Below are 13,151 nucleotides of genomic sequence, written 5' to 3'. Positions count from 1 at the left end.
CATAGTGACAGAACTCAGGTCACAGAAAATATACTGTCTTCTAATGCAAAACTATTCTCCAATGATGACGGTTATTATCCCTCGTTTGCACTTGTGTGCACTTACAGCATCATATATAACAAAAAGAATCAATGTAATGAAGTTAGAGAAGGAATATAGTCCATTTAAAGCCATAAAAGTTAAAGCATGTGATGACATGCACTTGTGCAGTTGGCACTGGGCAGTATGCTGCAGCAGCTGCTGGTAATAAGCTGTGGCTGTTAATGAACGCTCCCCTTATAAGCTGTATAGCTACAGGGTACTGAGTCTCATCTACAGCATCAGTCTGGCCATATACTTAGCAAACACCCCTGTTGCTTCCATATTATAGCCAACATTATTCTGTCTCTTTTTCCTCATATGCCAGCTCTTTCTCTGCCCCCTCAAATCAAGTAAAATCACCCTACAGTAATGGATCTACAATGAGCATGCTGAGTATAGTAATTAATCTGGGCTCATGGGCTCAACACAAATGCCAAAGGACAGTGGGTCAATCAATGGCAAGGAGAAAATACTAACAGAGATGCAAAATGTTTGTGTTAGTTAAAACAGAGGGATTAGCTGCAATGTTAAGCCAAGATAGAAGGATACATTGTATTCATCTACATGTTTCTTGCTCCCTCATGATTATGCAACTGTGTGCACACTGCATGCACAAAAACACACTAAGCTCACCTCTTTGGCATGGTCTTTTCCCCCAGAATATTTAGTGTTTGTATACTTCAGTTTTATTTCCTCTGTTTTTTGTATTGACACTCCTAAACTAACTCTCACTTTCCCAGGAGATGCAGGGTTTCCTCCAAGTGTATAGCATGTCACACTCTATTACATGTTTAAAAACTTCTCCACTAGCTTAGAAACATGCCTTAAAATCAACATCTTTACTTCCGCAAAGACCGGATTACTTGTATTATTCCGTAGCTACAGTAATAAGGAATTCTTTAGGAGCAGTCAATCAAATTTTAGTTAATTAGTATTGTAGATACTGTGACAAGAAGTACTGTAAGTAGCCTCTGTGGAATATGATGAAAAGTCATTTTTATAACGAAAGAAATCAAGTACAATTGCAGGTGGGCTGTTCAAGTTTTCTTTGATTTGAGGATTAGAGCTCTGGTCTGTTCTTCGCTGTCTTAACAATTACTCAGAGGCTAATGGAAGTGAATGCTGTTAATCTTCACATGCTGGCACCAATGTAGATCTAGCAGTGCTCTCCATCTCTTATTCCTAGTGTGTAGTATCACACTACTCAGCTGAATACACTAAGCTCAGTGGTCACACACTATCAACACAACATCATTTATAACAATTCAAAGCAATTTCTCAGCAGTCAAGATATCAGAATTTAATTTATTCGTTTGAAACAAGACAAGGATGAAATGTAACGGCAATAGGTTTGAGTGATTGCCATGTCAGGGATTTCCTCTGACTCCAAAAAAAGGCAAAATGTCAGCAGAGCAGTTACAGAGTCACTGTCAGCAACATAAACATTTTACGAGTCAGGATTTATTATCATTTGTGTTAATGATGTCATTTCTAAGCCAGTCACACTGAATGTACAGCCAGACATTTTTGGTTTTATAAACTGGAAGAAACAGAGTCAAACACCCAATTCTTTTTCCATCTATTACCAGCTGTCCTGACTCTTCAGTTTATAAAGACTTAATTTGGCCCTGAATACCTACTGTAGATGTCAATGAACTGAAGACCTATCATCCAAGCCACCTCTAGCCAAAACAAAATGGGTACAGTAACAACAAAGATCACACGTATGTCCCCGATCCACATACTGTATAACAACAACAGAAACAAACAAAATAAGTCTTAATGGAGGGAGGAGCAAACTGGCCACCATGGCAATATAAGTCCTACAAATACAGAAGGCTTCACGGCAAAGTGCTAGGGCACTGACATCTATACCCCGGTGCGGAACAGGCAAGACAAGAAGTCCACCAACAGTTTTAAAGAATACATATACAACAAGACGGACATTTTGAAGTGAAACAAATATTTTACCATCAGTTTTAAATGTAATTCATCTCAAATCAACAATGCAAGATGCTATCAATGCCAGAGGATAGTGAGCCTGTTTAAATAGTGCAGCAAATACACAAACTGGGCCAGTGTGTTCTATTAATTTGAATTAGAAAAAAGTGCTTGAATAATTAGTTGTTAACCATGACTGTTTATTTTCCTGTCTATAAATCTACACATCAGTGCAATCCATCCAAATTTACTAGTTCAAGTTTCCTCTAGTTAAGACACCATTGTGTTACGCTGGAGCATAAAATGGCATAAATGGTGCAAATGGTACATGGAGCAAATGATTGGCCATTTAATTGTAGTGAGTTAACTGGTTCCCTGTGGTAGGGGATGAGAGTCTGATCATCTTGAGTAGTAATTATCTCAGGTGGCTATCTCATTACCACCCGCCTCTAGTATGTAGATGTGGCCACAGGCTTGGGTGTCAGATAGTGGATCAGCCATTTTGTTGTGCTCTTCTGAGGCTGTGCTGTTTATCACCAGGCAGGGAAAGTACAGCAACTGTACTTGTTGCATTTCCAGGGATTAAACAATGTTTTATTGTTTGTGTGTGTTCATGTTTGTGGCTGACCTTTCAGATTTGTTCAAGTACTAGTAAACAGGTTGCTTCTATCAGCCAGAAAATTGTCTCAATGTGCAGCATTTTTAAGGTGATGGAAGTAAAGTTATGAATTGTTTCAATGTATACAGCAAGGCTGTTCCTTCATGCATGTATTAGCTCAAAATCATGCTTGCTCATATAATAAATTTCCCAAGTGTTCATAATTACAAAATGCTAGATTTTTGAAGTTGTATTAAAACAACAACAACAACAAAACCTGCAAATGACTTGAAAAAATAGCTCCAAGTATTGACAATGACAGTGAAATTCCTGTACCACTTCAGGAAGTTCAACCTGCCCCAGGAGCTGCTGATACAGTTCTACAGAGGAATCATCAAGTCTGTTCTCTGCTCATCCATCATCATCTGGTTTGGTTCAGCAACAAAGCAGGACAGGAACAGACTCCGGCAAACAGTCAGTACTCCAGAAAGAATCATCAATGCCATCCTGCCCTCCATGGAGGACCTGTACACCTCACGGGTCAAAAAGAGTTTCTTCCCCCTGGGCCATCGCACTGATGAACACTTAACCCATGAACAGAACAATAGCCTTCAGTGCAATATCTCAAAAATATACCTTTGTATATATCTGGTAACTTCCACCTAGAATGTGTGTATATATATTTTATAAGTACTTTATTTTTTTCATTTTCTTTCCTAAATGTGCATTCCTTCTTATTGTCTTCTCACTGCCTCACGGAAGGACATTGTACATGCACACAGAGCCATTGTACTGGAGTCAAATTCAACACACCTGGCCAGTAAAGCTTATTCTGATTCAGATGCAGATTTGTGAGGGTGTGTCTGATTGAACATTTAAGTAAGGCAGCGTGGAGAAAAACAATATGTTCCACTAAGTGCCACCCTCCATCCAACACTGAGCCTGCATCCCTGAGTTTTTCACCCAAATTATACAGTAGATGTGTGGTGAGCAGGCCAATCCTACTGCAGCATCAGCTTGAAGAGGCTTCTGCTGGCTCTGCATAGCCTGAGGTTGGCTTTAAAGGGACGAAGAAAGAAAACGGGGATAGAGAGATGTTAATCATCTGAGTTAAGGAGAACAAGGCTTGAGACAGACAGAAACAGACGGACATCTGCTTCTGCCAATGCCATTTTTCAGTCAGAATGAAATTCAGAAACTGGATAAGGATCTTTGTTTGTATCATGCCTGTCTGCTCTGCATCTAAGGGACAATTACCTCTGCCAGTACCTGCCTCATAAGCCTGGCAGTGAAGAGAAAAAAACACCAGTATTATCTTCTTGCAGTGATATATTTTGCAACCAGGGAATGATGTGCATGTGAGTGTGAGCACAAGGCAATATTTCACTGATCCAATTTTAAATAAACAAGAAAATGTTGTATCTCACCAGCGCTTTAAATTTAGCTCAATAGAACTGAATCAGTGCCGGCACCGCAATCACAGGTTTTTACTGCCTTAGTGTCAAGTCAAGAAATAATAAACTAAAGACTGTATTTATTAAACTATATACACTTTTGATTTAAAAAACCCCACCTGAAATGAACATACTGTTCACAATGGTCCTTCCTTAGGGAGGACATGAATAAACTCCCACTTATAAACTGCAGTGATACTGTACTGCTCAATAATCAATGTATCAGTGTATGTCGAACAAACAAATAAATGAGCTTCAAGTTACTCAGAAACTGTAAGATGACCAGGTTACCCACAGTGAGCTAAAAATGTGCACGCACATACAATAACTACATACAAGCCAGAAGCATGCTGAATTAGCAAACTGAGACAGAAACAACTTGCATCTCCAAAGCAAAACTAAATTATCTCCTTTTTCTTTGCCCAGTGGTCCTAATGAAGATAAAACTCAATTTGCAGTGGCCTCCCAGATCAAATTTTAATTCATTTTTTTTATTCCTTCCCCTCTCTGGATCTTGATTGTTGCAAGGTGGTAAGACACGGGTGTGGAAGCTGATTATTTCTCCACACTCTCCAAAGCACCCTGGGAGTCAGCAAGTCCCTAACCAAAACTCTAGTCCCCACCTGGGGTCCAAGCTGCAGACACACAAAATGCCACATTAGTATTCAGAAGAGCCAAACACTCACTAGAAAAAGCTTGACAAGCAGACACACACACACACACACACACACACACACACACACACACACAACTATTTACAAACTGTATAAGGATCAGGAGACATGCTTGAGTTATCACAGCACAAAACCCACAGGGGAAAATACACACTATGTGCTGAAAACCTTTTCATCGTGACTGTGTGAGAATGACTGCATGTTTTTCTCATTACATGCTACACATTCTGCTGTGCTGTAGATTACTATTGCACATTTATAATGCATCGTCAGTACCGCAGCAAGACAAAGCTAATTATTAGGAGGCAAGCGATAACAGCGACACATCAAAAAAAGCGGAGTTGGCTGCGGCAAAGTGCAGTGAGCTAGAGTTTTAAACTCATTTCACTGTGTTACTGTTTGTGTGAGGTGTTGATACGTTCCATTAGTCTGTCCATGGCTACTCTCCTCCCCCAGTCACAATCCCGTCCTTCCACTTGCACTGATTCCAAATGATACGCTGATAGAAGGCTAGTGTTGTGTGACACATCAGCATATTTACAGATAAAGCCTCTGTCCATGAGTTAATAAATTAAATGTTTCAGAAGGGAGTTGCATTTTACTGCACTCCGTCTGAACGCTCACTGACTTCTCATTTCCCTCTCATATCTTACATGAATGTGTGGGTTGTTTTGGAATTTAGTGGAATGTGGAAGTGCTAGCTTAAAAAAAGTGAGCTACTGATAGTAGTGAGGATATGCATTGTGAACCAAAAGGGTTAACAAAAGATCCATTCAAACATGGGAAGCATTCACACCATTAAACGTCTGAAAGGTGGAATGTTAGAAATCCACAGGAGACAGATTTATAAATAGTAACTGCAAATAGCACAACAAGATTTTTACTGACATCTGTACCTCTAAATCTGAGTCACTGCCTCTGAGCCACTACATGAGTCACTTAGGCAAACTTCATGAACTTGAAACTGATGGAAAAACAGCTTATTGAATCCTTGATCCTGAGAGGGCAGTCAGTGCAGCATAACAATATTGCACAGCACATTGTTATTCAAACAGAAGTAGTCATTCACTTAAACCTGCAAAATTTGCATTTACATTGGAAAACAATGCAATTCATGAGCCACATAAAGTAGGAGTTAAGAGTTTTGTCTTTTTGCAGTAAACAGCTGGAAAGCCCTTTTCAATATACAGTACACACAAATGAAAGGTAATGCAGTAGCTGATATCAAATAGCTGCATAAAGAATGAAAATTAGACAGAGGGAGAAAAGGCAGAGAGAAAACAAGAAGTGATTTCTATTGACCAGTTAGCAGATTTTCAAAGGAAAGTTCTTTCAGTGTTGAACACCAAGTTAAAATATGTTATCGGCGGTTTGTTTGCACAAATACTGTATATGTTCACAGTCACACACACTCAGCTCCACTGAATAATAAAGATGAGCTGTAACCATTCAGTTACTATGGTAACAGGATGAGTGCATATACTGCTAAAGAATGTGCACATGTGGCAGAGAGTATGGAAAGAGGCTGACTTACCAACTTGAGATGAGTCACCTGTAAGGAAAACAAGAAAGAGAGAAACAAAAAAGATGGGTCAGATCAAATAACAAAGCAATGTGTAAGGTGAGTGCACCTGCTACTGTACAACAAAAGACAGTCACGACAAAATGAGACAAAACAGGAGAGGGAGAAAAAAACAATCAGACCACAACTCGCTTTACACAAGTGCCATTCCACAAGCCGAAATCCTCAACACTGAGCTGTTAAATGAGCTGATGGAGGAAAACAAGAGGCAGGTTTGTTCAGAAGGTAGCATCCACATTTACTTTACAAAACAAGTCTTGAAAGTCAGGAGAGGAACTCTCAGGCATCAGCTAATGTTTAACATTCATGCTCCACTTCACTGTAGTATGCAAAATAAAAAAAAAGTGTTGTGCGGTTCTTTGTTTTCCCTAACTACATTTACCATGTATTTGTGACTTTTAAAATACCAGATTGTGTAATTAGGCATGCTATTTATTTATTTTTTTAAAAGCAGCATAGCCAAGAGGAAAAATAAAATAAATAGCAAACTAAAGACAAGGAAACCCAATTATCAAAACCCAGAATTCAGATGAAAAAATATTAAATGTTTTAAATAGTTCTTGGGAAAAGCAACACAGAAAAGAGAGAACTTCTCCTGAAAGGATGACATGGCACATCAACCTCTGTTGCTTTATACAATACACAGTTACCATCAGAGTCACAAACAGAGTGATTGGCAGCATTAGAGCAAGAGGATGAAAGACAGATGGAGGAGGGTGAGCCAGTTACATTTAAAGGACCACCCAATACCTCAACCCACAGCTTAAAAGGAGAATCCAGCCTGCTTTTGGATTCCTTCCAGTTTTCAATAGATGAAGTTTTAATAACCATGCATATTTTTTTCTGAAATATTGATCCATGCTGTCAGGTCAAATTCCTAATTAAAGACTGGAGCTGCTGCATCAGTTGACAGGTGTTAATTATTAAAGTAAGCAGTAGGCGCTAAGATCAATTCAGGGTGGAGGGTTCATCCCCTTGACTCGTGAAAAGCAAACATTTTACCCCCAAGAAAGTTGAACTGTACACAAGGTACAGGTCAATCTGTCTATCATTCATTCTTTAATTTTTCTATTCCAAAACCGAATTTAAAAAGTTGTTGTTTCTTTTTTTAAACTAGAACAGCAAATCTCAAAAACAAAGTAAAATAATGGTGTTTTTCTGTCTTAAAACAAAAACGAGAAAACAGAAAATCCAGTTTTTTAAAGTTTTGTTTGTGTGATATTAATGTAAATCCAAGGAATGCAGGGAAATGAGGAGGATAGATGTGCACAGAAGTAGGCCATTTGTTTTCCAATTGCCAAGACCACCAAGAAGAAGAAAAAGAAGTTGCCCATTCATACCTTAACAACTGGAATCCTCACAGTTATGTCTGCACCTTCCTTATGTAAAGTTTATTTGTGAACTTTCTGAGAGTGGAAAAACACTCACAAATCAGTAGCCTACTGCTCTGCAGTGTTTTGGTGCCCCGCGGTGCTCTGTTATGACTGTGAGATGGTTCTGCATGGAGCACAATCTTAAAAGAAGAAATCATGTTTCCGACACTGAATTGGAAATGGCAGTGATTTCTTCAATCAAAAGCGTAGCCTATGTGTGTTTTAAAATCTTATAATTTTAACTAACGTGACCTATCGAAGAATATTTATCTATGAATAGCTATGTTTTAACATACTGGTCCATCTTATTGTTTTAACATACTGGTCCATCTTATGGCTAAAAACTTATGACAAGATATCTGTCTTCAGTGGGTGTGTGTGCTGGTGAAAGCAGGGCTCTTAAGAGAAGTTCATTATACTAGGAATGCGTTGAAATTATGTGCTGGTGCCTCCTCATGTCCCTGCATTCCTTGGATTTACCATAACATCACAAAAACAACTAAATAGATTTTCTATTTTCCTGTTTTGATTTTAAACAGAAAAATGTCATGATTTTTTATTTTATGCTTCCTTTTTTTGTTCTAGTTTTGAAACACAAAAACAGCACCTTTTTCAGATGTTTTGAAATGAAAGAACAAACGATACATGGATTAAGGTTCTGCACCTGTTAAACACTTAGTTTTGAACTCATATGCCTTTTTGTTAGTGACCATCACAATAACTGCACAATTTTCCAGGACACATGTAAAAACATTTTATTTGCACTGATTTTATTTTCTTTCTCCATTTGGTTCTTGAGCTTTAAGTGATACAATAAGAGAAGATGAAATTGTATCTTGCATATCTTTGCTTTACTGGAAAAATAAACTCCAATATATCTTATACTATACTATTAGCTCACGTAGAGTGCCTTTTTTATTGGATAGAAAAGCCTTAAACTTAATGTTCACTGCTTTCTGTGCCTGACTGTTATTTAAAGACATGCAAAAATATAATTCATGAGCTCACTCAGCTAAAAAGTAAGGCCGATACAGTCTGGCCTCAAGAGCTGCTTGTTAGATTTCCTTTATATTACTGCCAGCTATGAGCAAAGTGGCCCAGGATAGGCTGTCATACTGGCAAGATGGCTGCCATTCTATGTCCAAGGTGAAAAGAAACCTCTTCAGTCACAACACATGGAGCAGAAATCCTAGCCAGAGCAGACAGAGTGGGAGTACTTTGCCTTGCAGTGCTGGCCTTATTCTTGATCTACAGTCCAGGCACAAGAGCTGAGACACAGCTTGTATGTTCACTGTGGTGGATGAAGGCAATGGCACAAAAGGTGCCAGAGGAATCACCTCAAACAATGGGCTTCAGTCTCCCAGGCCTTCTTTGGGATTAAGACAAGTATATGTCCAGCTCCTGAATGGTATCAGTTGCCCTGCTTGCTCTAACGCTGACAATCATGCTCTTAACACACGAGGGAATAGCCAATGACAGGGACAGGTAGACAAGGAGGAATTGTGGAATAGAGCAAATGAAGAGATAGCTGGTCAAACATAACCCATCTATCATGACTTTTCACTTCTCCCAGGCCACAGCACACACCAAAAGAAAAAGAAAAATGTACAGAAAGGCATACTGTATGTGCTCTCATGTAATATCATGTCATTCTAGCTGTGTACAAACATAAAGTTATGGCATCCATGCCATCTTTATGGTGTGGGACACCGAGCTGAGGTGACCATGTTTAATTGATGATATATCACTCTGGACAGCTGATAGAACCCAGGAGCAGAGCAATAAAATCTCCAGTGACCTTTGTAGTATAGTAAATAACCCCGGCCAGATGCCAGTAACAGTTTGGTGCTCAGTATTTCATAAAGGAAACATATTGAGGTCGAGGCAGGTGAGCTACTGTGAAAGTACTGACAAGCTCTGAAGAGCTGTGTTGGCTTTTGTAAACCCACACACAATTTCCACACTCTCTCACATTGTATGTTTACTCACCAAGTGAGGGGTAAATGACCATAGTGCCATTAGGATAAATAATTAACACACTGGTAAATGTGTGTATGGACCAAATCAATACCATAGACCTATTTAATATCATACTATTTAGGTACTATTGAAATAATGTATTCACTGTTTCATCATGGAAGGGCACTGAGTCTCACAGGTCAACCTGTTCCTTTCAAGATAATAGTAACATTACAGGGAGGAACCTGTAAAACACCTCACAGATGAAACAGTGAACACCTTTCTTCATCAGTAGAATGAGGTTGCCACTACATTCCTTGCTGGCTCACTCATTTCAAGAGGATCTGGTTGGAGACCTCCTCTGTGGAGTCTCTTCTGGTGGAGACAGCTCCACAGTCAAGATGGGCAATACAACCATACTCACACACAGACCAGCTTGCTGTTTATGCTCACTTACAATTTGTGCATAAAAAAAATTGGTAAAACATTTGAAAAAAATGTTTAAATGTCACAAAAGAGTTTAGCAAAATAATCATGATGGAAATGAAGAATGTGAATTAAAAATCCACTGAAAAGCTGGAAATAACAGGAGACAAACTAACTGCAACAATTCACATAACCATAGTGGATGGAAATGCATGCCAATTTGCATTTCTATTTACTGGTTTTCTCAAAATTATGTTAAAATTTGTGTTTTGTTCACATATTGTTCATAGCAGGAAATGCACAGGTGTAACAAAAAGCGTTAATGACGTTCCATTTAAGTGTCCCAGTAAGCCATGTCCTGCACGCATTTTGGTATTCCATAGTAGTAAGCACAGATGTCATTGATAATATTAAAAACTGTTGCATTCCATTTAGATGAGGTCACTTGTATGGTTCACTGGGACACTTGATGGAACAGAGCCATCATTCACAAAATCTGTTTCACCTGAGTTTTTCCTGCTTTGATCATGTAAAATGTGCTGTGAATTCGGTCTGTGTCAGTGTCCTATAAGGGTGCATCTTAACTGAATCCAAATATCAATTAAGGGTTTAAGCTGCACCTGTCGAAATGCTTACAATGAAAACGGTGTACTCAGAACAAATACACTCTATTTTCACAACAGATTCACTCAGAAAAATATAAATTCACTCATCAGTGACTGAGTTTATGTTACAGTTCACAGCTGGTTCTATTATTTTAAAAAATGATAAGACGAAATGGAAAAAAACAACGTGCAAATTTGTATCTGAGTGTAAACCAGTGATAAAGATCTTCCACAGTCATGGACAAATGAGAAGCTATTGCCATCACTGTTTTCCATTTTCTTTGCTTTACAGCTGACTTGCACTCACAAATAAACATTATTTATGATTTCAGAGCTGCTACAGCTGAAAAACACATACAAGAGTTAAAAACAGAGACAATGAGGCAAATTTAAAAACCATGTATTAAGAATCAATAAAAGTCTGTCAAAAACAAAGCACGACTCTTACTGGAACTGTTTTACTGTTAACATGTCATCTCACCACCCTTTCTCTGTCGACTGACAAACAACAACAGGTACGACTGCCCCTGCTGAGGTCTCCTGCAATGTGAATACGGCTATAAAAGTCTGACAATACTGTGTCATTGGTATCAACATAGAAATTGTTTCATGCTTGAACAATTCTCTTTTCCAGTGGGGAAAGTGTGGACAGAGAACTGATGATTGTGCATTTACTGAATCCCCACAAGACTTTGGGATGAAATCTACACTCATACTCTCACACAGAGGTTACAACCCAACTGCTGGAATGACTTTGTGCTTATTTTCTACAACAGTGAGCAAACATGGGAAAACTGCTGGCATTCTGCCTTGATCAAGATGGTATCACTGTGGATTTCACCTAATAAACTAAACAGACAGAAACAATAGGCTGCTCATACCACAGTGCTCTCTTGAGTTGTGCATGGAATAAAATACCCTGAAATCCCATGCTAGAGGTTCACCACAGATACTGACTATGTAGGGTTTACACTATTGAAAAGGGTCTCAGGTAACCTTAGGAGGCTTTTATTGAAAACCAAATAAAATGCTGTTCTGGTGAAGGTTGGTAATAATATGACTAAATAGCCTGCATGAAGCACCACCTTAAAAATAAACGTTTTAAGAGAGAAACATCTTATATCAGCCTTTAGGTATTTGTCATAAACACCTTCTAGTGAGCTTGAGAGCTGTAATTCCCACCTGAATTAAGCGTTTTTGTAAACAATAGCAAGACAATGGACCGCAGCATAGAGCTGCTCTGTATTGCACTTGGTAGAAGAAGAAGAAGCAGCAGCAGCTTTATTTTATTGTCATTGTGACACGTACAATGAAATTTTGTTTGGAGCCGAGGGGCCCTGGGCCGCAGCATGCATACGTGCCGCCATCACGGGCAACTTGGGAGGGTTCAGTGTCTTGCTCAAGGCCACTTCAACATGTGGGCTGCAGGCACCGAGATTTGAACCTTCAACCTTCCAGTTGGGAGACAATGGCTCTACCCACCACACCACACCACCTTACCCCCCCATAGTAGTAGTAACCATATGCAAACCACAAAGTTACAACAAGGATTCAAACTGAAAAGGATGTGTGTCGTCTTCTTAAAAAACAACAGCATATTTACAGTGATAACAAGCCCTGCATTAAGCCAGATGTTTCACAGTGGCAAGTTGGGAATTACAGAAAGATACTGACCTTTGAAGTGTATTATTCTTGTGTTAATGTTATCTGTCTGAGCCTAACAGCTAATTTGTGTAAGTGTTCAAATTATGTAAATGTAATATTCTTATATTCTAATATACTTATTACATTAAACCATCCATCCATGAATGGATGGATTAAACCATTCAGTACAAAAACAAAGTGCAACATAGGGTTGCACAGCACCCATCTATGCACATACCACACGTGTCTCTACCAAGGGTTTGGGCAATTTCCTTCCAGGAGTTCTGTGCCATTTTAGTATCTCTATCCTCTTCAAAACAGGCATCCATTTTGGTTTTCTAATGCATGCGTATTCAGACCTTTGTCTGCAAAGACAAACTTTTGGCATGCATGCAGATGTCCACACAGAGTCCATGTGGATCCTTGTGGACCTGGGAAGATAATGACAATTACATCACTTGAGCCTAGTGACCATGCAGATGCGGAAAACATGAATTGGCCGGTAAATTAGCAACTATTCTGATAATCATTTAGAGCACCATGACTGCACTTCTCACTATTGTCATAAGTGTTACAAACCAGTCAATTGATTAATGGGGAAAATAATCAGCAGATTAATCACTAATAAAAATAATCAATAGCTGCACTTGGAAACAAAACAGTTCAGCAGAGCTCCACCTCAACCACCTACAACAGTAAAATGCTGCTTTTATAGCAATGCATGAGTGACAGGCTGTTAATGTAATGATATACAGTGAGGAACAGAAGTATTTGAACACCCTGTGATTTTGCAAGTTCTCCCACTTAGAAATCA

At 38.9% G+C, this 13,151-nt stretch overlaps 1 protein-coding gene across 8 annotated transcripts in view; it reads right to left on the bottom strand.

Annotated features, from left to right (window-relative positions):
• Positions 1–13,151, bottom strand: part of nrxn2b (neurexin 2b) — a 711,574-nt gene that overhangs the window by 460,930 nt on the left and 237,493 nt on the right. For 7 of the 8 annotated variants that reach the window (XM_020616301.1, XM_020616300.1, XM_020616308.1 and 4 more), the window contains one exon: positions 6,283–6,300. The exons of the other annotated variant lie outside the window; for it this stretch is intronic. In XM_020616301.1, the coding sequence (XP_020471957.1) occupies positions 6,283–6,300 (18 nt within the window). The remainder of the gene's footprint in view (positions 1–6,282; positions 6,301–13,151) is intronic. 8 annotated transcript variants of the gene reach the window in all.

This window comes from Monopterus albus, unplaced genomic scaffold (genome assembly GCF_001952655.1).
Source record: "Monopterus albus unplaced genomic scaffold, M_albus_1.0 scaffold173.1, whole genome shotgun sequence".
Taxonomy (NCBI): Eukaryota; Metazoa; Chordata; class Actinopteri; order Synbranchiformes; family Synbranchidae; genus Monopterus; species Monopterus albus.
This window is presented reverse-complemented; position numbering and strand designations above follow the sequence as displayed.